This window comes from Canis aureus, chromosome 1 (genome assembly GCF_053574225.1).
Source record: "Canis aureus isolate CA01 chromosome 1, VMU_Caureus_v.1.0, whole genome shotgun sequence".
NCBI classification, from domain to species: Eukaryota; Metazoa; Chordata; class Mammalia; order Carnivora; family Canidae; genus Canis; species Canis aureus.
The window spans coordinates 104,511,685-104,538,458 of record NC_135611.1 but is presented as its reverse complement, the minus strand read 5'-3'; the positions used below and the strand labels follow the sequence as shown (position 1 = coordinate 104,538,458).

The following is a 26,774-nucleotide window of genomic DNA, read 5'->3' as shown; positions in this document are numbered from 1 at the left end:
AAATAAAATCTTAAAAAAAAAAAGAAATAAAAGCTTTAAAAAAATTAATCTCTGATACTAGCTTTATTACTGATAGACTTCTCCCATCTAATTAATTCTTGGTATATAACCAACCTCACAAAACAAGGAAATCCTTCCATTTGCTGCAACAGAATAATTATAGAGGATCTTGTTCACATAGAAGTTACATAGAACTGCCCCTCTAACCAATTTAGTAGTTTTTAAATTCTGGATGAACCTCTAGGCTGTGTAATTGATAAACCACACCTCTTTCTATATCTATTGAACATGCATTGTTTCCTAGAAAGAATAGGGACAGAAGCCTTTTGCATCACCTCTCCCTGAGACACCCATACACAATCTCCAAGCAGGTCCATAACATCTGTAGCTGGCACCACTGAGTCTACAGGCAATCAAGAAGTGTTACAGATTATCGGGCTCCTCTTTTACTGATGACTGGCCTCAAATTCCTTTAAAAATCTTCGGGCCAGGCTGAATCCTTGGAGTTGGTTTCTGGACAAGACTCCACCTTCTTTGCCAGTGGCCGGCTTCCTGAGTAAAGCTCTTCTTCCTTTCCAATCAAAACTTATGTCTTGAGTATTGGCTTTTCGAGCCACTGGAAGCCAAAAATGGAGTTTTCAGTATCAAAACTATTGTGGGGGAATCCCTGGGTGGCGCAGCGGTTTGGCGCCTGCCTTTGGCCCAGGGCCCGATCCTGGAGACCCGGGATCGAATCCCACATCGGGCTCCCCGGTGCATGGAGCCTGCTTCTCCCTCTGCCTATGTCTCTGCCTCTCTCTCTCTGTGACTATCATAAATAAATAAAAAAAACTTAAAAAAAACTATTGTGGGATTGTTGAGCACATCCAGCAGGAAAGGATTCTTGAGATGTTTAAGGTGCAACTAAGTTTATTCAAATGGCAGGGGGATAGGATGCTCAGGTAGAAAGAGTTGCACTTTGGCTGTATGAAGCTGGTCCTAATATGCTTAGAGTTCAAGGAGGGGACATGTATTAGATCATAAATGTTTCTTCAAATTTCTACTTGAAAAACTACTTTTGCAAAATTTCTCTGGTCCTTTTCACTCAGTTCAATATTATGGGTGAGATGTACAGGCAGTCATGAGACCCTTTAAGAATGTGCCAACCAGTATGTATGTATTTGATCAGTATCAAAACTCTGCAGCCTATAGGTCAGCTCTCTGGGCTAAAGGTGAACATTTTTCTGTTTCATCCCTCATCATTTTACCTCTGACCAATTATTGGTTCTTAAATGTTTAGGGTTGTTGAAAGGTGAAGGGCTTCCATTGTGCAACTTCTTCAAGGTGATATTGTTGTAGAGGTGTCCCTACCCATGCAATGAAATTGGGCCCTCTCTATCCCTACCTATAACTATTTCACAAGGCCACTGTTGTAAAGTCCAGAGGTGGGGGTGAATTTATTTTGAGAGTCAGTATGATTGCTTGGCTGGGTAAAGGAGTCAGGAGCTGCTTGCATATATCTCAACAACAGGAGAGAACAAAGAAAAAGGAGAACACATTAGAATATTATTATAATGAAAATTCAGAAGAGCAATGAGAAGACTACCTAGCATGACCATACTCCACTCTCCATGAGGAATTTAATCAATTCCTAAGTGACAATGTAGAGAGAAAGAGAGAAATCAAGAAACAGATTCTTAATGAGAGAACAAACCAATAGTCACCAGAGTGAAGGTGGGTGAGGTGAAGGGTTAAATAGGTCTTGTGAATAAAGGACTGCAAGTCTTGTGATGACCACCAGGTAATGTATTAATTTTTTAACCACTGTATTATACACCTGAAACTAATATAATCCTTTATCTTAACTAACTAGAATTAAAATCTTTTTGAAAAAAAAGATTTCATTTATTCATGAGAAACAGAGAGAGAAGCAGAGACATAGGCAGAGGGAGAAGCAGGCTCCCCATGTGGAGCCCATGTGGGACTCAATCCTTGGACCCGCAGATCAAGACCTGAGCCAAAAGTAGATGCTCAACCACTGAGCCACCCAGGTGCCCCTGGAATTAAAATCTTAAAGGGTCAAAATCAAAGACAAACTCGTGACAATCCATTAAAATACTGATGCATCTATATAATAGCAATATATAGAAGTAAAGAATATTATCTGATGTGGTTGAAATGAAGAAACATTCACAGATATCAGCAGAGGAGAGCTAACACTCTCATAAAAAAGCATATGACCAGGCAGCCTGGGTGGCTCAGCGGTTTAGTGCCACCTTTGACCCAGGGCGTGATCCTGGAGACCCCAGACCCAGTCCCATGTCAGGCTCCCTACGTTGAGCCTGCTTCTCCATCTGCCTGTGTCTCTGCCTCTCTCTCTCTCTGTCTCTCATGAATAAATAAATAAAACCTTAAACACATACACACACATACACATTTCTATATATATATATATATATATATATATATAAAAAGCATACGACGACCACATATTGACATTTCTTAATTATTGCTTCAGCCTATGTATTGAAATCATGACTCCTGGGATCCCTGGGTGGCGCAGCGGTTTGGCGCCTGCCTTTGGCCCAGGGCGCGATCCTGGAGACCCGGGATCAAATCCCACGTCGGACTCCTGGTGCATGGAGCCTGCTTCTCCCTCTGCCTATGTCTCTGCCTCTCTCTCTCTCTCTCTCTCTGTGTGTGTGTGACTATCATAAATAAATAAAAATTAAAAACAAAAATTAAAAATAAAAAAAAAAAACAAACTGTTGAAAATGGTTAAAAAAAAAAAAAAAAAAAGAAATTATGACTCCTAAGGGGTCAATATATCAGAACAAGAATGCTTCTTGAGGGCCTGGGTGGCTCTGCAGTTAAGCATTTGCCGTTGGCCCAGGGCGTGATCTTGGAGACCTGGGATTAAGTCCCTGCATGGAGCCCGCTTATCCCTCTGCCTACGTCTCTGCCTCTCTCTCTCTGTGTCTCATGAATAAATAAATAAAATTTTAAAAAAAGAACGCTTCTTCAGTGCTTGTAATCTGTATTTTCAAGAAGGAACATACAGGGATTGAAAATGCATAATTTTATCTATGCGTGATCATAATATGTTTTTTTTAAAGATTTTATTTATTTATTCATAGACACAGAGAGAGAGAGAGGCAGAGACACAGGCAGAGGGAGAAGCAGGCTCCATGCAGGGAACCCGATGTAGGACTCGATCCTGGGTCTCCAGGATCACACCCCAGGCTGCAGGTGGCGCCAAACCGCTGCGCCACCAGGGCTGCCCCATAATATGTTTTAATGATAGAACATATTGGTTTTTAATGTGTTAATACTGATGTGTACAGGAATAATGTATTATCCCGCCACCAACATTAACCTACCTTACCTTAAGAATGTGGACAACAGGTGGTATTTACCATGCATTTGATAATGGTGATGTAATATCACCAATAATCCCTTTTCTCGGTGGTCTCTGAGAATATATTTAAAAGTGTATTAAGGGATCCCTGGGTGGCGCAGTGGTTTGGTGCCTGCCTTTGGCCCAGGGCACGATCCTGGAGACCCGGGATCGAATCCCACGTCGGGCTCCCTGCATGGAGCCTGCTTCTCCCTCTGCCTGTGTCTCTGCCTCTCTCTCTCTCTCAGTCTGTGACTATGATGAATAAATAAATAAAAATTAAAAAAAAATAAATTAAAAGTGTATTAAATACATTTAATACACCATTAAGTGTATCAAATAATGTGTGATTATATTTCCAACAGTTTATCTATTGTATCATTTTCTTCTCCTTTTAACTGCTGAGACATCCACATGGATATATAACATATTATATCGGGGGACCGTTGGCAGGTTAGGTAAACTCCTTCCTGATGGTGTGCTGCCTGCTATCCATTTTGTGTAGTCAGTTGGTTTGCAGGGGACATGAACTGACACAATACCTTCTCACTAGTGCATTCCCTAAACAACACCCTGCAGAGTCACAAGTTAATATAATTTCTGACGTGACACCTCAACCACTGCCCTTGTGAACAACCATCTCCCCTGGCAACCTATGCATCCTCTTGTATACCCTGTAGAGAAGATCCCCACAGAGATTACCTAAATATGTTTTTGTCTCAGTGGCTCCATCTGGACTGACCCAGGAACTCAAAGACACTCTCTGCCCATAGATCCAAATAGAAGATTGAGCCCCCTGTCATGATGGACAGCTTCCTTTGATGTGGAAATGAACTCAATATCTACATGTGGCAGTACTCGGTGTATAACAGATACCCCATAAGTGGAGAAAAGTATTCCAACATGAGGAAAGGCATGAGAAACAAAAATTACAGGAAGAAGAACTGCATGAATTCTGCAGGTGGAGAGAGGATACCTATTACTGGGTTACACACCTGACTCTCAGAATACAGAAAGACAAATTCTACTTGTCTTAACTTTTTAAGCATCTCCAGTTCTTCTTGATCTCAGTTTCATTCCTAGTTACAAATGCATCTGAGACATTTTTTTGCACATTTTGTACAGTCCTCACTGACCTCTTAATTGAGATTAGAGGGATACAGGGACAATGGGCCACAGTATAAATTCAGACATTTAAAACCCAGAAGGGTGTGAACATAGGTGAAACATGATGACCTACATTCCCAAGGGGGAAACATAAATAAAATATTTTTTTAAATAATCTTATTTATTTGAGAGAGAGAGTCCAAGCACGGGGAATAGCAGAGGGACAGGGAGAAGCAGGCTCCTCACTGAGCAGGGAGCATAGTGCAGAGCTGGATCCCAAGATCCTGAGACAAAGGCAGACACCCAACCAAGCCACCCAGGCACCCAAGACTATCTTTTTAAAAATATTTTATTTATTTATTTGAGGGAGTGAGGGAGATAGAGTACACGTGAGCAAGCACAAGCAGAGGGAACAGCAGAGGGAAAGTGAGAAGCAGGCAGCCTGACAGGGGGATGGATCCCAAGATCCTGGGATCATGATATGAGCCAAAGGAAGTAGCCACCGAGGTGCCTCAAGATAAGACCTACTAAACGCATACGTGGAGGGGGACCTGGATTGCTCAGTCAGTTAAGCATCTGTCTGTGGTTCAGGTCATGAGCCCAGGGTCCTGGGACAAAGCCCCAACTTAGGCTCCCTGCTTAGCTTCTCCCTCTCCTGCTCCCACTGCTAGTGCTCACTCTCTGTCAAAGAAATACAGAAAATCTTAAAGCAAAACATATACCTGGAGAACACTTTCTGAAATGGAGGGAGGGATATGGAGGGAACATGTAGTCACTCCAAAGTCCAAGTCGGATGCTAATGGTGTCATGTGATGAATAAAAGTAATGGAGATGTGGTCTTGGCAAATATGGTGAGTTCCTGGGACCAAGGAATTCCTACTTTTCTTCACGATTTAACTGAATTCCCTGGTGTTACTGATAAGCAATAAGATTCTGTTGGATACAGAGATTACTGATCTTCTTCAGGTCTAAATTATTGGCAGTGGATGGTGAGGGGTAGTGGATGATGGAAGCATCATAGACAATGCTTTAAGATATATCACAGATTAGATAGATGTTGGAGATGAAGCCTTGGGGACACTCTAATAGGCAGGATCAGCAAGGCATGTGCTATGATTCCACAAACCACTAGTATCCCAGGTGTATAACTCCAACATCGGTTTGATCCACTACAGATGGATGATCTTCCAGGAATGCTGATCACTCCCTCATTCCATCTTGCCCATGATTAGGGTAGTCACGTCCTCTGGGCTCTGTGCTTGTTGCCAGTGAGTGGGGACACAGGTTAGCAGTCAGAGGTAGTGAGCATCTCTGCCTCAATCTACCCAGTTTTTGGCCATAATCTCCGTGGTCCTTCACAGCCCTTGCTGCTCCTTTACCCATCCTGTCTGGAGTGGAACTCGGATTTCTATTACTTGTGAAATCCAGTGCAAAGAAGTTGGATAACAGGTTATTCACATTTAACATTATTACAATTGAAATATAATAATCTATTTCGGGTCAGCCTGGGTGGCTCGGCGGTTTAGCGCCACCTTTGGCCCAGGGCGTGATCCTGGAGACCCCGGATCGAGTCCCGTGTCAGGCTACTTGCATGGAGACTGCTTCTCTCTCTGCCTTGTCTCTGCCTCTTTCTCTGATTCTCATGAATAAATAAATAAAATCTTTAAAAAAGAAAAAAAAGAATCCATTTCATTTTGTACCTGTGAGTCTGTGTTCAGCTATACCAAGAATGACAAATACTTCTAAAAAGAAGATGTATATTTTCTGTTATATACACAATGTATATGTAGGAAGCCCATGTCTGATAAAATGACTGAGACATCATATATGGAGTAGCTCCATTTCCCCTTTTTTGTACTTCTATTATCCATTAACAGCCTTGTGCTCATCTTTCATCTCTCATGGCCCCAAAATGGTTGCCCCACCAGTAGGCATCAAATCCTGTTTCATTACTAAGGAATAAGAAGAAATATGAGAGGACATAGGGACTTTTTTTTTTTTTAAGATTTTATTTATTTATTCATTACAGACACAGAGAGAGAGGCAGAGACACAGGCAGAGGGAGAAGCAGGCTCCCTGCGGAGAGCTCAATGTGAGACTGGATCCCAGGACCAGGGGATCTCGACCTAAGCCAAAGGCTGTCACTCAACCACTGAGCCACCAAGGTGCCCCTCTAGGGGTTTTGACTTAAAGTTATTTCATTTTCATTCATTCGGGGTACTGCACAGACCCTTCTCCAGAGCTCAGGGATTGACCAGAGCTCTCTCAGATGGCTCTGTAAGCAACACCATGTGTACAGCAAAAGTGGATACTCAAGAATATCTTTAAAAATGGCCATTTTTACCTGCACTGTGTCACAGCATCTGACACAATGGCCATCGCCATTGGCACTGTAAAAAGATGTCATGAAAATCCCTCAATGTGAGAATATGCTTAACCTGGAAGCACAAGAACTTCATTATGTATGCAAATAGAATGCGTCTTTGAGGTAGGAATGTATACATTTTCAATCCTGTACATACGTTAAGATTTTAGAGAAAAATTATTGTTATTATTTTAAAGATTTTATTTAGTTATTCATGAGAGACACACAGAGAGAGAGAGAGTCAAAGACATAGGCAGAGGGAGAAGAAGGCTCCATGCAGGAGCCTGATGTGGGACGGATCCTGGGACTCCAAGATCATGCCTTGAGCAGAAGGCAGACGCTTAACTGCTGAGACCCCGAGTAGTCCTGAGAAAAATTATTATTATCTTTTTAAAAGAATTATTTATTTATTCATGAGAGACACAGAGAGAGAGAGAGAGAGAGGCAGAGACATAGGCAGAGGGAGAAGCAGGCTCCTCGCAGGAAGCCTGATGTGGGACCTGATCCCAGGATCCTGGGATCTCGCCCTGAGCTGAAGGCAGACGCTCCACCACTGAGCCACCCAGTTGTCGCTAGAGATAAATTATTGAGGAGGAACAGTATTCCTTTACCATTCAGAATTATTTTACCTAGTCTAAGTATCAAATTGACAGAGACAGATTACAGGTGAAAAAAATTCCAAAGTCTGGTTACATACATCCAAAGGCTCAATAATGAAAGTGAGACCCATAAAAATTACTAATGTTGATAATATTTATGATTTTTAGAAAAAAGAAATAATATATCTGTGAGAATTTGAGTGTCAGAAAAACTCCCGTTTGGGCCTTCAATTAGTAGAGAATTCGGAGTGGAAGTTAGATAGTGGTAATAAAGTAGTGAAAAGTAACCAGTCTATTCATGCAATGTTTCAGCTCCTAATTCCCTATCCATGCAGATAAGAATACCTCTTTATCTCTTCGTACAGAAAGGGTATCTATAACATGGGAGACTGGTTTTCTAATTTCTCAGGGTCGGAGTGTCTTTTTGCATTGGCTGTTTCCTAAATAGGTTTTATATCAAAAAACCAATATGCCAAGGGGCACATATTAGGGCAGCCTGCCATTGTCCTCTACACAAACTCGGGAAGACAGAACTGGCAATCCACCAGAAGCAGGGAGAGCAGAAGCCAAGAACCCTCACCCTTCACAGACCCACCCAGATTCACCCTCTTCTGAAGATTGTCCAGGCTGGCCCCACTCTGGGACCTCCCCTCACTGAACAGGTGGAAGGAGATCAAAATTTTCTTTGGCTGCCTATTCTCAGTTGCAATAGTTGGTGCTCACTTTGCTGAAACCCAAAGGTTTCATGGGAGCAGAGAAATATACGTTTGAGTGCCTAAATATCTGTCTTTCTCATTAAAGTCAGTACTTCTTTTGTGTACACATTCAGGACCTTGTTTTCCATTTTTTGAACATCCACTTGTTTTTGTTGCTGGAAGTTATAACAATAAATATCCACAAACATGGAGAATTATATCCTCACACTGGTCTCACCTCATGGTGGGTGTTGAGCCAAAAAAAAAAAAAAAAAAACACGGCCAAGACAAAAATAGGAAAAGGACAGGTTTTACTTGCAGGAAGTAAAGAGAATATGGAGGACATTTCCAAAAAAGTAGCTCCCCAATCAACAAAATTGGGTGAGTTTTAAATCAAGAGCACATGCATATATTCATCAAGGGGCAGGGGAAAGGACATTGCAGAATGAAATCCATCAAAAGCCATCCTAAATTCACAATATCCAGGTCCCAGGTGATTTAAGTCAAAGGACCAGCAAGGGTGGGCATCATCAGTTCTCTGGTTCCTTTATTCTGTTATTTGGGCATTCAAAGGGGTTTAATTCCCACAACATCCACTAGAGAATCTCTGTTAAGAAAATCTTTACTTTGGGGACGCCTGGGTGGCTCAGCGGTTGAGTTCTGCCTTGGGCTCAAGGCATGATCCCCGGGTTCTGGGATGAAGTCCTGCATCTGGCTCCCGGTGGGGAGGCTGCTTCTGTGTCTCTGCCTCTCTCTGTCTCTCATGAATAAGTAAATAAAATCTTAAAGGGACAAAAATCTTTACTTTGGAAACAGCAATGGGAGTTGTACCATGGATTTATTGTCTCTGATATGGCTAGACTTATCTCCTGGATTGATGGTGGCTGTTTGTATTTACATTCTTTGCTGCTTTAAAATCATTAACTACTGATGTCTTTCTGCAGTTTTGACATATTCCAGGACATTCATCAAAGAGGTGTATGGGTAAGTAGTGCTGGCATAGATCACAAAATACCTGGAGGCCTATCGTGGCTTCTCTTGTGTAAAGAAATCCTTGTCTTTTCTCCCTTTTTCTGTGGATCCTTAACCTTATCTACCTACAAAATGTTTACCACAATCAAACTCATGAGCATTTCCAGCACTCCATGTATTTAAGACTTTTTCTTGTGGTGACAATTTTCTAGACACATTCTTACCTTTCAAGTGTTAAATACATCACTATAGTCAGTGTGCTATGCAACAGAACCCCAGTATTCATTCATCTTAAGTGACCATAGTGACATTTATGGATTTTTTTAAAGATTTATTTATTTATTTACTTACTTACTTACTTATTTACTTATTTCAAGACAGAGAGAAAGAGAGCAAACAAGGAAAGGAGGAGAGGAAGAGAAAGAATATCCAAGCAGACTCTCCACTGCACGTGGACCCCAACATGGGGCTCAATCCCAGGACCCTGAGATCTTGACCTAGGCCGAAATCAAGAGCCAACTGCATGACCAAATGAGCCACCCAGGTGCCCCAAGTATTGTTATATTTAACCTAAAAAATAAAAACTGCTAAAAAAAATAAAAATAAAAAAATAAAAACTGTTTGGAGTGCCTGAGTGTCTCAGACAGTGGTCGTCTAACTCAATTTCAGCTCACATTATGATCTCAGGATCATGAGATCGAGTCCTCCAATGGCTCCTCAGTAAGTATGAAGCCTGCATGAGATTCTCTCTATCCCCCCACCCCCGCTGCGTCTCCACACCCCACTTGTACTCACTCTTGCTCTCTCTCTCAGTCTCTAAAAATAAGTAAATAAATAAAAGAATAAATAAAAAATAAGTAAATAGGGCAGCCCCGGTGGCTCAGCAGTTTAGTGCCGCCTTCAGTCCAGGGTGTGATTCTGAAGACCCTGGATGGAGTCCCATGTCAGGCTCCCTGCCTGGGGCCTGTTTCTCCCTCTGCCTGTGTCTCTGCCTCTCTCTCTCTGTGTCTCTCATGAATAAATAAATAAATTCTTAAAAAAAAATAAGTAAATAAAAACTGCTAGTTATTTTTTCCACCAAAAAATGGGTTTACTCAGGAATAACAGAGTATCAAATTAGGGACATACAGGCTATGGCAAAACCATAGGTGAGCCTAGGAAACAAAGAGGCATGCTGTTTTGAAGAGAGAAGGGGGAAGTTGAGAACTCTGTTATATACTAAAAGTTCTTTTGGAGTAAAATGGTAGTTTGAAGGATGGCAATTTTTCAGTGGTTGAGCTATTGCCTGGGAGGGATAAGAAAAGCATCTCTTCCTCAGGCTGGAATTGTATAGTATATTTCCAAGGTAAGGGCGGGCAAGACCTTCCCTTCCCATTGGATCTGCCATACTACCCTGAGTCATAGGGCTTGAGAGCTCCCCCTGCTGAAATCTCCTGACTCCATTTTAGTGAGGGTTCCCACTACTAACTTCCACATTACCATTTGAAAAACGTCTCAACATTTCCTTCACTGGCAGTTCCTGGCAACAAATCTAATCTTAATGTTGATGATATCACTTTTTTTTTTTTTTTAAGATTCCATGTGATTTCATGCAGTATGTTATTTTCCATGTGTGTCTTATTTAATTCAACAAAATATTTTACAAATTTTATGGGCCAAGCACAAGCTGCCCCATGATGAGTCACATTGGCAGAAAGATTATTTTGAGTTAAAAAGCACATAAAATCCAGTAGATTTAGGAAAAGTCTTTTCCACCCCCTTCACTGACTAAAGAGAATTTAGAGAGAGAAGCTGCCCCAGGATGAGAGCTATTATCACATGTAACTACATTATGATATACACTAGGTATGAGAAACAGAAGAAACCTAATAAGACCTGTTTGAGCCAAGTTCTCTATGTTCTATTGTTTTTGAGTGGCCCAGAGATTAATAGTTTACTAAATATTTACTCTTTTTCTTCTTCCTGTGATTTTTACCTCATCCTTGGGAGTTCCCAGACTTGTACCTTCTTCTTCCCTTTCTTTATCTGCTTTTCTCCTCAAAGACATATATACCTTGTCAGTCTTTGAAACTTTCATATCTGTGTGAAGTCTCCATACAAACGGTTTGAATTTGAAGAGAACTTCCTCTTATGTTCCAGTTTGGTTTTGTATATTCCTCCAATCTATACCTAGCTCCTATTTTATACACATAATGTTAAGGAAGAAAAAGAAACAAAAAGGCAGGGCCCAGCATCTACATTCTCAGGGGAAATAGGGGACACCTAATACCGATCCTTAAAGTATTATAAGGATTAACTCACTCACATGTTCCTGGGGTCCCAGTAAAGCACCACGTGTGTACACAGAGTAAAAGCTCCATAAATACTGCATTAATGATGTATCATGTTATTTTCCAAATACAGACTTTCTTAGACTATAACTACTCCAAGCACTCTTGGCTACATGGGTCTAACTCACTGACCTATGCTCTCTAGCTTAAGGCTTGAGTAATTGTAGCTTCTTGAGATTTCAACAGACCTCTCATGTGGGGGAAAACAAGGAACCTGATGTTTCTAGAAGATCAAGCTTGACTCTACTAGAAAAAGGCCTCTCTGATGCCAGCAAGCCTCCTTGAGATCATATCAAGAATGATTAAGCACTGTAGCACTGCTTCCCCTGCCTGTCAATGCTCACTACTCCTGTGTGCCTTCACCTTAAAAACATCCAGCTTGGTATGTGACTTTGATTTGTGTCTTTGGACATAAATCCACCATGTTCTCCATCTGCCAACCTCCTGAACAAAGCAAATTTTCCCTTCCAACTGTGAAAATGAGTAATGGAATACCTCACTAAAATGGAGTCAGCAAGGAGCTCTCTTGTCTCACCACCGGTAGTCAGTTGCACACTCAATAGGAAGAGATAGACTTGATCTTACATGGACTTCATCTTGCTCCAGGATACTATGCTATTCCAGTCAAAGGAAGAGACACCTTCCTTATGTATAAAAGATGCTTTCCCTCCACAAGGGCCTTTATAAATGAATGGACTGCCTTAACTAGAAATCATCGAGAACTTCAATGGCCATAACTAGATTTTTTGATCTTTCCAAAGTTACTTTTATCAAAGATGAGCCAAGGAAAATTGGCTAAAATCATCATTCTAAAATTGACAAAACTGAATGGCATTCCTGATTTAATTGGTATTTTGAAGGTTCCAAGCCCTACCAGGAACATCATATTGCCTCATGCCAACATATAATTTTTCAAGTCAGTAAGGCAAGCAATTACAAACACAAAAAAAGGGTTTCTGAGGCCTCTTCTTCCCCTACCTGACCTTCTTTGTCACAGTTGCTAGGAAGGCCACCCTGCAGTCAGGGCCCACCTCCAGTGTAATCTGTCCTCTATCTCTCCCTTTCTCATCTCTGCTCTCAGTCTATCCTTTGTTGCACTTTCCTTTTCCTCTGAGGTCCCCTCTGCTACCTCCTCTCCTGAACGTACTAAAATCTGCTTCATTAATGTTAAAACTTCTGAAGATCTAAGTGGATACAAAGTTTCTTTCTTCTCTTTTTTTCTTTCTTTTTTAAAAGATTTTATTTAGGGCAGCCCAGGTGGCTCAGTGGTTTAGTGCCACCTTCGGCCCAGGGCCTGATCCTGGGGATCCAGGGTCCAGTCCCACGTCGGGCTCCCCGCATGGAGCCTGCTTCTCCCTCTGCCAGTGTCTCTACCTCTCTCTCTCTCTGTTTCTCATGAATAAATAAGTAAAATCTTTTAAAATTTTTTTATTTATTTGACAGAGAAAACAAGCAGGGGGAGTAGGAGAGGGAGAGGCAGGGAGCCTCTCTGATGAGCAGGGAGCCTGGTGTGGGGCTTGATTCTGGGACTCCAGGATCAAGACCTGAGCTGAAGGCAGATGCTTAACCAACTAAGCCACCCAGGCACTCCACAAAAAATCTTATTTTCCCTGGAATAGGGCGGAACTTTGAGCAATAGTCAAAGAGTTCCCTAAACTGACTGAAGAACTCCATGGTTTTGCTAAAGAATTTAACATATTTATTCAAAGTTCCAAAGCTGGTTTTTCAGATGTATATCAATTGGTCCACATGCTTGCAGTAAGGTCAGGCCAATCATTAGATGGAACTAGCCCAATGGGAACATTGTGAGCAGAATCCAAATACATAGACCCCTAACTTTTGGCAAGATGCTAGAAAATTCACTAGAAGATGTCAAAACAATCAATTATAACTGTTTTCCCTGTCCAGTGGATCTGAACAAAATTCAGGTTTAGGGGCGCCTGGGTGGCTCAGTGGTTGAGTGTCTGCTTTTGGCTCAGGGCATCGTGATCCCAGAGTCCCGGGATCCAGTCCCTCATCGGGCTTCCTGCATGGAGCCAGCTTCTCCCTCTGCCTATGTCTCTGCCTCTCTCCCTGTGTCCCTCATGAGTAAATAAATAAATTCTTAAAAAAAGAAATTTCAGGTTTATACACAGGAGGCAGATGAATCCCTTCATAAGGGTAAGAATCAAATCCAATTTTTCTTTAAAGATGGATTTGGTCAGGACACCAGCTCTTGATTTCTCTCAGGTCATGATCTCAGGGTTGTGAGATTAAGCCTTGCTTCAGGCTTAATATATAATATATAATATGTAAAATATATTTATATATTTTTATTTTTTATTTTTTTTTTAAATTTATTTATGATAGTCACAGAGAGAGAGAGGCAGAGACACAGGCAGAGGGAGAAGCAGGCTCCATGCACCGGGAGCCCGACGTGGGATTCGATCCCGGGTCCCCAGGATCGCGCCCTGGGCCAAAGGCAGCGCCAAACCGCTGCGCCACCCAGGGATCCCCTATTTATATATTTTTAAAGATGGGATGCCTGGGTGGCTCAGCAACTGAGCATCTGCCTTCAGCTCAGGGCATGATCCGGGGTCCTGGGATTGAGTCCTGCGTCAGACTCCGAGAGGAGCCTGATTCTCTGTCTGCCTAGGTTTTTGCCTGTCTCTCTCCGGGTCTTTCATGAATAAATAAATAAAACATTTAAAGAGAAAAAACGGGATCCTTGGGTGGCTCAGCGGTTTGGCGCCTGCCTTTGGCCCAGGGCACGATCCTGGAGTCCTGGGATCGAGTCCCACGTTGTGCTCCCTGCATGGAGCCTGCTTCTCCCTCTTCCTGTGTCTCTGCCTATGCCTCTGCCCCTCTCTCTCTCTCTCTCTCTCTATCATGAATAAATAAAATAAATCTTAAAAAAAAGAAAAAGAAAAAGAAAAAGAAAAAAAACCAGACCTCTTAGACCACAAAATTGCTCACCAAGCTCCATTGCCAGTCCCTGCGCCTCCCTTGTTATAACAACTCAAAGAACAGAGTTCCTAGCAGCTCCACCTGCTGGGTGGCCTAAACTGGTATTTACACTTTCCCAAGGTTCAGACTCAGATAAAGCAGAGCAAAAAAGATAGTTTTGTATTTCTGGTCAAACCAGTGCTTCCAAGGTAACACATACCATACTGCTTTCCATTCTTGAGATGTCCATGGACAGTCCACAGTTAATTAAAATTAACAAATACATAAATGCAAATGATGGTCCATCAAATTATCCTCAGAGCCTCTAATCCACACTTACTCCCAGTCTTCTCTCTATATTTGTGACATCACATCCAACATTATTTTTAAGATTAGTAATCATGAAAAATAAGAGAAGGAATCTTTACTCCCAAGGAGGCACACCCAGCACCCAAATCATCCAGGAGAAAATGAGCCTATAGTACCCAATTCCCAGGGCTTTAGAATGATTAACATGCATATTGTATGTAAGATTCCCACCACAGTGTCCTGGACACATATCCAATGCATCCACATATACCTGGAACATGTAGTAGATGCTCAATAAACCTTTCTTTCAGGAATGAGTGCATATTATTTATCCCAAGCAGCTTTGCTCAGATACCACTGCCTTATCTAGTCCCTTTGTATATTGCAGGGGATGAGCAGAGATCATCTTTCTAGAAGCTGTTACTACTCATCAGTGGGATTGACGGCATTAATGTTGAGAATGGACAGTTTTGTATAAGGGACTCGGGGGCTCTTCTGCTTTCTCTACCTTAATGCTACTGGAAATGAAGTCTGAAGATGGTGACCTCAATGGCTGTTATAAATACACATTAATGGGCTTTATCCACACCTAGGGAACCAAGATATCAGACCACAGGGCCCCCAGAATCTGTCCTTAATGGGAACCTCACATAGTTTGTATATACATGAAGTTTTTTTTTTTTTAGATTTTATTTATTTATGAGAGAGAGAGAGAGAGAGAGAGAGAGGCAAAGACACAGGCAGAGAGAGAAGTAGGCTCCATGCAGGGAGCCCGATGTGGGACTCGATCCGAGTCTTTAGGATCATACCCTGGGCTGAAGACAGGCACTAAACCACTGAGCCACCCAGGGATCCCCTGATTATACATGAAGTTTTAATGATGTTTGAAAATTAGTTCTCAGCTACCGATTCGTGTTGGGATCTCCAGTGTAGGTTTTAAAACTATCATGTCCAGTATGCTAACCACAAAGATCCCTTGATGGGGCCTAGCACCAATTAGATCTTAACGAAGTAAATTATTACACTGTGAGGCCAAAGTAAACACTAAGGCTCCCAGGTACATTTCTGAGGATGGAGCCCAGAGTCTGTTCAATGGGAAAGCCTCCATGGGGAAGGCTACTTTGCCTAAGATTTGGTAGGGGAAGGTCAGTCTAGCCCACAATCTTGATGTACCAGGTTTTGTGTGTGTCTCCAAAAGATAAGTGCACCCCAAAATGGGAAAGGAGTAAATCACACTGGGGCCTCCACTTTGAAACTCCTTATGTGTACAGATTTTTCTCATGTCCCCAAAAGCATTGGAACATTAACAGGATCATAGACTCTTACTGGCCATGGGAGGCTTTTAGATTTTACTGTGAATGCCAAAGAAGACTCTAGAACAGAAAGAAGGTTAGTCCTTAGAGGATGTAGGAGCATGTGAAGAGTGAGACAGGAAATGTCCATCTGTGACCACAGAGAATTAAACCTAGGCTTCCAGAATCTTTACATTCAAGTAGAACTTCGTAAAACCACATTTTAAAATCAAATTTTCTCCTTTGACTTTTGGCCTTCACCTGTGTCATCTGCTTCATTCATTCCCACCTACCTGGGTGTGCGACTATGATCTCCTTTCTCTTCATGTGCCAGGGCTCTTTACTTTTCCAACGAGGTTGACCAGATTCAAACTAGAGACAGCAAGATCTATGGACAAGAAAAAAGAAACATGACTCTTGCTGGAGAATTTACAGTTTAAAATCCAATACTATGCTCAGTAAAGAAGAGAGCATATTACAGAAGAATATAGAAAATTATTTCTCAAAATGCTGTTTTCTGATGGCCTCATTAGAATACTTAGGAAGCATTTTCAATATTCAGCTCCTAAACTCTATTTCCAAGTACTACTGAATCAGAAATAAGAAACAGATATCTGATTTTAAGATGTGGGCAACAATATTCTATGCCACTTAGTTTCTAGAATTATCACTAATGTAAAGTGAAGTTACAGATAACCTTAGGGAAAGACAAGGATAAAGTCAAGATAAAGCATCATGACTGCTTCCTTCCTTTCACCAACAAATGCATGATTAGTTCCTTAAAATAATGTCATTTGTCATTGGTGCTGAGTTACACTATAGAATTTCAAGACAATTGAATATACAGTAATTACATGGTACTTTTCTTTTGCTGAAAATAAAAAAAACTAATAAAGGAGAGAATATCTGTGACCGTGTACAGAATAAAATGGAAACTCATTAAACCAAAGACCATTTAGAACATTTATTTGCAAAGGCCAGGATCTCCAGTAAAGAAAGATGAGAGCTTTCATTTTCCACAGGAATCTGGCAGAAAAACCCTGAACCAAATGAACAAAGATAACATCAGATGCAACAAGACAAATTGGTATCAATGACCTGAAGCATGTAGGACTCCTCATTGTTGGGATAAAATTCACAAAACAAATCATCTGATGATACCAATCATAAAAATATACAGCTTTATGAAATTTCAAGCCACAGATTGCTCCCATGTCCTGTAATCTTTAATGTATTTCAAACATTAAGTCTTTCATTAAAGCAATCTAGACAGCAAGGCTTTTTCAGAACTTTTTTATTTTTAAGATTTTATTTATTTATTCATGAGAGACACAGAGAGAGAGGCAGAGACATAGAGACAGAAGCAGGCTCCATGCAGGGAGCCCAATTCGGGACTCTGGGATCATGCCGAGCCAAAGGCAGATGCTCAACCACTGAGCCACCCTGGTGCCCCTCTTTTTCAGAACTTTGACTTATTCTGGGCACATAAGCCATCTGGTTTGTTTGTTCATGTTCATCTAGTTTCCATAAACTCAGACCACACCCAGACAGAATCTAAATATCATGTATTCCCCTCCTTCATTGGGGTCCTGAAACCCAACCCATCCCCAGGTGAGAATCATGGGTATCAACACATCCCCTTGTTGATCTAGCAAAGGAAATATTTTCAATAGTTGCAGGTTTCAAGGTAGGAATTCTTCATGCTGCATAGAAAGCCTGGCTGGAGAAAATGGAGACACAGCCCCAGGGATGTAAGAGAGGAACATCCTAAAGGGCTTTTTTTTTTTTTTTACTATTCTTAAAATAATAAATAGTAGTCTAAAACAAGTTTACTAGGCAGAACCACCAGAGATAGAGAAGTAATAATCTGCAAGTTCTAAATAGATGGCCTTTCAGTAAAAAATGAAGACACCATCCCTGAGCTCAGTCAAGACAAAATTTACCTGAGAGTCATTTCTTCCTCTCCTTTCCCTTCTAGGTTTCTTTCTCAGGTGATATTATGTAAAGAAATCACACATGTAAGCTTCCAAAGGCCTCACTCAGCAAGGCCTCTTCACCTGCTGTTATCAGCTAGCTCAGAGGCAGAAGGATCTTGAAATGCACAAAAAGATGCCCTCTCCTTTGTCACAAGAAAGATTCAGAAAAAAGGAACTCCTCTGTGGACACTTACATGTGAGTTTCTCCTTCCTGGTATCAGATGCCCTCCCTTCCCACAGACAGCCACAAATCCTGCCACAGCATGAGGAACCTGGGCTGCACTGACCTGCCCCTTCCAAGTCCAAACCGTCTGATAGTTTTCTCTTCAACTGAAAGCTGGGCTCAGCTCTCACAAGTATGTCTGTGAATCCTGTGCTTCACTCTGGCCTATCTGAAAATCACCTGGAGCACACAGTTAAAGCAGCACTGCTGCTCTTATAATAGACTCTGGCAGAGGGCCCAGGTGAGGGTGGTTCTTAAAACTCACTGTGGCATCTTTACTGTAAACCCACGCTAATAAGCAATGATGTGCTTTCAAGCTTCAATATGCATAGAAATCACTTTGTATTCTAGGTCCCATTGAAGAAATGGTGATTCTGTAGGCTTGGAATGGGATCAGATAATTGGCATCTTTCACAGGTTCCTTGTTAGTGCTGATGTTGCTCCACATTTAGTGACACTAAACTAGACACTAGAGAATGCAGTCACAACACACTTGAGCCCTCCACATCCACCATCTTATGTCAACCCAACAACTCCAGGTGAGTTCCCAAGAAAGAGTCTACTATTTACTTTTCTCTGTTTTGAGTTTACTGTGGGTTCCCAGCAAAGATCACCATAATCATCTTGAAGGACCACATGCTTTCCTTTTTTTTTTTTTTTTGTGACCACATGTTTTCATAGCACTTTAAAATTTGCAGAAAGGCTAGTGAATACATTAATGTCTGAGCAAGTCTCTATGTGGAAAATGACATGTGTACATTGATTACTGCAATATTGAGTGCTCTCTGTTCACATGGAAGTTATGAAGACCTCATATATATGATGTAATTTAATCCCCATAACATCCTGCGAGCTGAGCTCTAGGTGTCCTATAATAACCATAAAGATGTACATACTGGGCCCCACCTATCTGCCTTGCCTCCTGTTTCCCTATCAATTAAAAATAAATGTTTGTGGCTCTCCACTCCTCCTCAATCAATAGACAGCCATGTCTTCTGGTAGTGCCAGCTGTGCCCCCAAGACACAATGGTGAAGGGTGGAGTAAACAGATTTGACCAATTGAGCACCTGGTCACTAGGGCTGCTTTTAACTCTGGCAAAATGGATATTGTGGCCACCAATAACCCATTTATTGACCTCAACTACATAGTCTACATGTTTCAGTATGATTCCATCCATGGCCAATTTCATAGCATAGTCAAGGCTGAGAATGAGAAACTTATTATCAATGGAAACCCCATCTCCATCTTCCAGTAGTGTGATTCCACCAATATCAAATTGGGTGATGCTGCTACTAAGCATGTTGTAGAATCCACTGGGGTGTTCATCATCATGGAGATGGCTGGGGCATACATGAATGGTGAGCCAAAGTGGGTCTTCATCTCTGCCCCTTCTGCTGATGCCCTCACGTGTGACAGGCATGAAACATGAGAAATATGACAACTCCCTCAAGATTCTCAGCAATGTCTCCTGTACCACAAGCTGCTTGGACCCTCTGGCCAAGGTCATCCATGAAAACTCTGGCATCATGGAGGGACTCATGACCACAGGCTATGTATGCCATCACTGCTACTCAGATGACCATGGATGACTTCTTAGGGAAACTGATATGATGGCTGAGGGTTTGCCCAGTACATTACTCCTACTTCTACCAGCAGTGCAAGGACATCCCTGAGCTGAGGCTGAGTGGAAAGTTCATTGGCATGGCCTTCTGTGTCCTCCAACCCCAATGTTCAGTCATGGATCTGACCTGCTGCCTGGAGAAAGCTTCCAAATATGATGACATCAAGAAGGTAGTGAAGCAGACATCAGATGGCCAGCTCAAGGGCATTCCCAGCTACACTGAGGACCAACTTGTCTCCTGAGACTTTCACAGGGACACCCACTCTTCTACCTTCAATGCTGGGGTTGGCATTGCTCTCAATGACCACCCTGTCAAGCTCATTTCATGGTATAACAATGAATTTGGCTACAGCACCTGTAGCCAAACCTTATGGTCTGTATGGCCTCCAAGGACTAAGAACCCCCTGGACCACCAACCTGAAAAAGAGCAAGAGGAAGAGAGAAGCCCTCAGCTGCTGGGGAGTCCTTGCACTGAGTCATCCCCCAACACAGAGAATCTTCTGACTCCCAGTTACCATCCCAGACCCACTGAAGAAGAAGAGGGGCTGAGGGAACTCTACTTTATCATGTACCATGGATAAAGTATACTGTACCCAGCCCCCTCCCCAAAATGTTTGTAAACTATAGGAGTGCAATATGGATGAATGGAAAAATACAGAAAGGAAGAGATTAGAGTTTTCATTCTTTTGTTTACATTTTTTTAACAGGATAGAAAATGTTTCACTTTATAAAGTAAATGCCAGTTTTCCTATACTTTATTCATACTCATCAGCAATGTAGGACTATTTTAATTCCTACACATTAGTGTTAATAAAATTTTTTAAAACATTTTATTTATTTATTCATGAGAGACACAGAGAGAGGCAGAGACATAGGCAGAGAGAAGCAGGCTCCTCACAGGGAGCCCGATGTGGGACTGGATCCCTGGACTGGGATCACTCCCTGAGCCTAAGGCAGATGCTCAACCACTGAGCCACCCAGGTGTTCCTAAAATTTTCTTTTTTTCTTAAATTTAGTTATTTTAGCAAACAGGGAGTGTCATCTTCCTGTTGTTTTCCTGCTTTCTATGAGGAGTGGTTAAGGAAAATATGACATATATGGATTATGTAATATCAAGATATAAAATACATATATCATAGAATATAATACATATATGTGCACCATTCAGTCTTTCAAAAAGAAGAAACGGAAGAAAGAAGACATTAGTCCATTTTGGACAAAGTTGATGAGCCTGGAGGATAAATGGAATAAGCCACACAAAATTGCAAATACTGTTTTATCTCAATTTTATCTCTAGTCTAATAAAGTTGAGCTTCTAAAAGCAGAATAGAATTGTGATGCTAGGACATGGCAGAGTGCAAAGTGGGAGGCGTTGGTCAAATGGTGCAAAATCTCATTTATGAAGGAGGAATAAATTCTGGAGATCTGAAGTACAGCATGGTGACTGCACATTATTCTAGGTCTATTACACTTGATATTTGCTAAGAGAGTATATCGTCAATGTTCTCAACAAAAATTAATTTAAAAATCAGAAATAAAAACTTCTAACACTATGAGGGCATGGGCATGTTAATTAGCTAGATTGTTTTAATCACGTCATAACGTATACATATATTTATGTTTTGTTACTTGAACAACTACTGAACTATTGAATCTGCAGGAATAGAAAACAGGATTCTGGGTGGAAGGCTGGTGAAGCACACAACGTAATGATAAAAACAGAAATGAAAAAAAAAAAAAAAACAGAAATGAAGGCACGAAAATATAGGGTCCTTTGCCCATTCATTGGATTCTGGGTTTTGGTAATTGTGAGCACCAGCCCTGGAGAGATGAAAGGAAGAGCCACTCAGAATCGGATCTCCTCTAATCTGTCCTGAGAGTGGAGGAGATCCAGAGCCAGGCCAGGCCAGAGCTGCACACAGCCTCAGAAGGGGGGTGGATCTGGTTTGGCCTAGGGAGGAAGCTGGTTGTAGGCCCTGATATCCCTGACTCTACTTCCAGCTCTGTCACTCCTAAGCCTGCTCAAAGAAATTCAATACACTGAGTTCACATTATTTTAATCAATTTTGTCTCTTTCCTAGTTTAGAAAATAAAAGAAAAAGCAAGTTAACATAAATGCTTGACATTTTCTAGGACAATTAGAAAACTTTTTTTTTTTTTAAGATTTATTTATTCGAGAGAGAGAGAGAGAGAGAGAGAGAGAGGAAGAGACATAGGCAGAGGGAGAAGCAGGCTCCATGAAGGGAGCCTGACACGGGACTCGATCCCAGGGTTCTGGAATCATGCCCTGAGCCAAAGGCAGACACTCAACCACTGAACCACCCAATCGTCCCGAAAACTTTTTAATTTTAACAAGAATGCAAAATAAATGCTACAGCTACTAAAAAGTCTTTGGTCCAGGGAGGACTCATCGCAGGTGACACCAGAACTCACGTTCTGGTGAGGTGGTACACTGAAACAAAATCCCATGTGTACCACCTCTTCCTCAAATTGACTCCACAATCCTGAATTCAACCATGTATCCATTGGTTCTAACCTAAAAATTTCTAGATATTATGGATCATGATTCTTCGTCTGTTTTTCTAATAACCAATTGCCATGGAAATAATCAGTTTCTATCTGTTTGCATCTCTACACTTGCTCAGTGTTCTTTAGTACAGTGAGGAACAAAGGGACTTTCATCTGGGTACCACAAGAGACTTCTATGGAAGTAGGAGAAGATCCTGGATGACTCACTTCTACTTCTGAGATGGAAACAGATTCAAATTCTACAGTCTACACAGGACATCCCCATATATCCCAGAGTCCCTGATATTGGAGAGTGTGTCCCAGTGAGACTGACCTGATGCTCCCATAGGGATGTAGGTAGTGGAAACCTTATCTTAGTCTGGACCATCACATAGGGCACAGACCTGTCCTGGTGGAGCAGTATCCTCTGACGCAGGTGTGATGATTCTTGTCCCTAAGCAGGGCATTTGAGTAAGAAGCCTCTATTTCAGTTAAGCATATATTAAAGATAGCTGTAGTTTTGTTCATGATTCTAGGGATCTTGTGGGTCTTAACCATGAACTGCTAACGGATTTTCTCCCCTCCTGAGGTTGCATGAGGGCAGGACCTAGTGTGGCAGGTTTTAACACTTGTGCTTGAAGCTACTCATGTGTACATGAAAGCTCCACTTGTGCTTGATGCAGAGATTTGGCACTGACCAACAGGAGTGCCAGTTTGTTGAAGGACCATCAAAAATGTTAATAATCTTTGTGTAACGGTCTTCAAAACAGCACGCCCAGGTATATATTAGAGAAATATATCTTATATTGAAAGATATACATTCAAGTGTAACTTGTATATCTCTACTTTAGGAGAAACTGTTTCATTACTGATTGGACTCTGACCTTATCTACTGGGACCATTAACACAACATAATTCTGTGGATAATTAGAAAAGGATTCATTGTACAGCTATAATTTATAATTACTGAAATAGATTCCCTATGTTATTCACAATTTTACCTACAATGTGGCTGACCTGTAATTGTACATAACACTCTGTGAGGTGTGAACATATAAATGACTGATATGGAGAAAAACAGACTACATTTTTCTCATGAGATGAGGAAGTTCTGTAATTCCTCCAGGATAGAAGGACCTAGGACACAGTGGTCATCACCCAAGAGAATAAAGGGGCTGACAGATGGGAAACATAAATGATAAAGGCCAAGTTGTTCACTTGCTACCAGGTAGTCTAATGAAAGAGAATAATTACAATGATGGCAGAGAGGGTATAAAAAGTTACAAAGGTGCTCCCTAGGACAAGAATGTTTGAGTTAGTAGCTGTTATCTCAAGGGAAGATCTAGGTGAGATACTGTTCCTATGAAGGTGTTGGCCCCCCACTGCTTGTAAGTGCACAGAATGACAACCAGAATAAGTCCTACACACAAAACATCTGGGGTACCTCTGGATGCTGCATACACAGCAAATCTATGTGTTTACCACAAAATACAGCAGAAGAGGTTCCAATATTTACAGTGTTTGTGATGTATTTATTGATCTTGTCACACACATACATAGCAACTGTGATATTTACAGCTCCTGTAGGATCCAGCAGAGGATACTGGAAAGACTAATGGAATGTGGAACCATAACTTAATGCTTTGCCTGTCACCTGGAGATCCTAGAACTGATGATGATGGCCTGGAAGACACTTAAGGGGCCAGAATTGCCAATGGACACAATTCTGGACTCTCTGTGAAACTAGAAAATGAGTCTGCATCCAAAATCATGGAGATGAGGGATCCCTGGGTGGCGCAGTGGTTTGGCGCCTGCCTTTGGCCCAGGGCGCGATCCTGGGGACCCGGGATCGAATCCCACATCGGGCTCCCGGTGCATGGAGCCTGCTTCTCCCTCGGCCTGTGTCTCTGCCTCTCTCTCTCTCTCTCTGTGACTATCATAAATAAATAAAAATTGAAAAAAAAATATTAAAAAAAAAAAAAAAAACAAAATCATGGAGATGATGTTTCTTTTTTTTTTTTTTTTTTTTTTTGAGATGATGTTTCAAGCCAAAAGCTACCAAGGTGTCTGAGATAACACTACAAGGAATAACCAACACTTGAGTACATTCAGATGACTGAGGAAAACTTCTCAAACACGCCCTTAGTTCCACTGCAGTAACGGGAAATAATGATGACATAAGATGTAGAACTCCAGTAGATTTCCAGGGAAAATCTGGACCAGGAAGATCATACCCAGTGTGAAATACTCAGCTGCCATTTTCCATGGTTCAATAGTTAATTCAAAAATAGAGCAAATAGCATGAAAACAGGAGTTATGGACTGGTTTTTTTTTTCATGAAAAATGACATCTACAATATTCATCAAAGTCTAAAGTCATCGTATAGTGATTACAATGTACATTCCAGTTATTAATGCTTTATAGTCATTATTTTAATGTTCATAATTTTATGCATTTGGACTAATATTATTACTTTCTTACTGATGTCAAATAATAGAATACATATATATTTGGCAGAAAGCTCCAAAAACTTACAGCAGAAGCAAATTTTTGTTTTAAAGAAGTGACTCTGGGAGGGGGAAGGCTTCTGGATGGGGACTGGCCACCAGAAAGACCAAGCCATAATCCGAAGCTTAGAACATTCAGCTTCATCTCCCCACCCTCCTTAATCCAGAGAAAGGAGAAGGGCTGCAATTGGGGTTAGGACTACTCATGTGTACATGAAGGCTCCATAAAATCCCAGTAGTATAGAGTTGGGAGAGATTCCAGGCTGGTGAACACATCCACACAGGGAAGATGACACACGAGAACACCATGGGGACAAAAACTCCCAATCATGGGACCTTCCCAGAATTCATACTATGTATTTCTTCATCTGGCTGTTCATCTGTATACTTTATCATAGCCTTTATTTTTTTACTTTTAATATTTATTTATTTATTTATTTATTTGAGAGCGAGAGATTGAGAGTGTAAGCAAGCACATGATGGGAAGAGGAAGAGGGAGGAGAGAAAAACTCAAGCAGACTGTGCTGAATGCAGAGCCCCATAAAGGCTCAATCTCAGGAACCTGCGATCACAATCTGAGCTGAAACTAAGATTCAGAGGCTTAACCAACTGTGTCACCCAGGCACTTCTGTGATAGCCTCTAATAAGCTAGTAAACATAAGTGTTTCCCCAAGGTTTGCAAGCCATTCTAGCAAACTAATTGAATCCAAAGAAGACATTATTAGAATCTCTAAACTATACCTAATCATTCACAAATATGGGTAACATAATGAGCTTGTGAAGTGTCTGAAAATATGTAAGGTAGTGAGCAACAGAGGGAGAGGCCAGTCTTGTGGGATTTAACCCATATCTGTGGTATCTGAAAATATCTCTGGGTAAATAAATTCAGTCCACTTAAAACAATTCATAGTCCTTTATGTATTGTCTGCATTTTTCATGGGCTAATAACTTCATTTGGGCTAATATCTTCATTGAACATGTCAACCATAAGGATGCCCATAGATATTCATAGATATTCATTTTCAAAGCAGGTTCCCAAAACAGGCCCAGTGGCATCACCTGAGAATTTTGAGAACAGGAAACAGAGGGGCTACAGACTAGCCCAGAACTATTGAAATGATAACATGGGATGATGCCTAGAAATGTGAGATTTTACAAGTATACCAGGTGGTTCTGATGCAAGATAAATTGATAGCCTCTGTAGTTACTAAGTCACAGATCATCCCCAAATTATGCAAATAGTCATTCAGATATTCTCTGTGGTGATGTTACTTATATCACACACCTACAACATACACATTTTCCATATTCATAAATAGGACCATAACAGTCTTGGCTTCCTCCTCTTCCAATATGTCACTTCCCTTAATGTCCTCCATCCCCAGCTTCCTGGCATCACCCATAAATAGACTTCCCATCACATTCTTTCATCAAAATAATCCAATTTAGAGTGAATTGGAATGTATTCAAATATTTCATCAAACAAGATATGAAACACATACAGCCAGACAAGATATGATAATTTATAATGGATTTGAATATAGAATCCTCACCTCGAATCTGCATTTAATGATTTTTACTATGAGAGCATAAATAAATGCAGACTTAAAAAGCTCTTCATGCCCAGCTATAAAGAATTAGCACTTAGTTTCCATATATGATAAAATTCTTGTAAATCTGAGTAGGCACACTCTAAATTTCAGGGCCTTTTCATAGCATCTAATTCTAGTGCAAAGCATAATGTCCTTTGTGTCAAATGTCTTCAAACCATTCAGGTTAACACTGGCCATTCCCAACAAACTTACACGTCTACCTGGGTTATAGGTATGTTGTTACTTAGAGTGGTCTCTGACAACGTTCTGGTCAGTGAGATGAAGAGAAAAGCTCCTAGAAGAGGTTGGCCTTCCCTGACTAAAAAAGGAGTGGTTCTAAAACAAATTCCCTGAGTCCTATCAGATTTACACTGCC

At 41.2% G+C, this 26,774-nt stretch overlaps 1 protein-coding gene and 2 pseudogenes across 1 annotated transcript in view; 1 reads left to right on the top strand and 2 right to left on the bottom strand.

Annotated features, from left to right (window-relative positions):
- Positions 1–26,774, bottom strand: part of LOC144280419 (KRAB domain-containing protein 5-like) — a 101,459-nt gene that overhangs the window by 6,343 nt on the left and 68,342 nt on the right. Inside the window, exon 3 of the mRNA XM_077842458.1 lies at positions 16,268–16,358. Within this exon, the coding sequence (XP_077698584.1) occupies positions 16,268–16,297 (30 nt within the window). The 5' untranslated portion in view covers positions 16,298–16,358. The remainder of the gene's footprint in view (positions 1–16,267; positions 16,359–26,774) is intronic.
- LOC144310233 (glyceraldehyde-3-phosphate dehydrogenase pseudogene) lies at positions 19,196–20,372 on the top strand (annotated as a pseudogene).
- LOC144309982 (vomeronasal type-1 receptor 4-like) lies at positions 22,742–26,185 on the bottom strand (annotated as a pseudogene).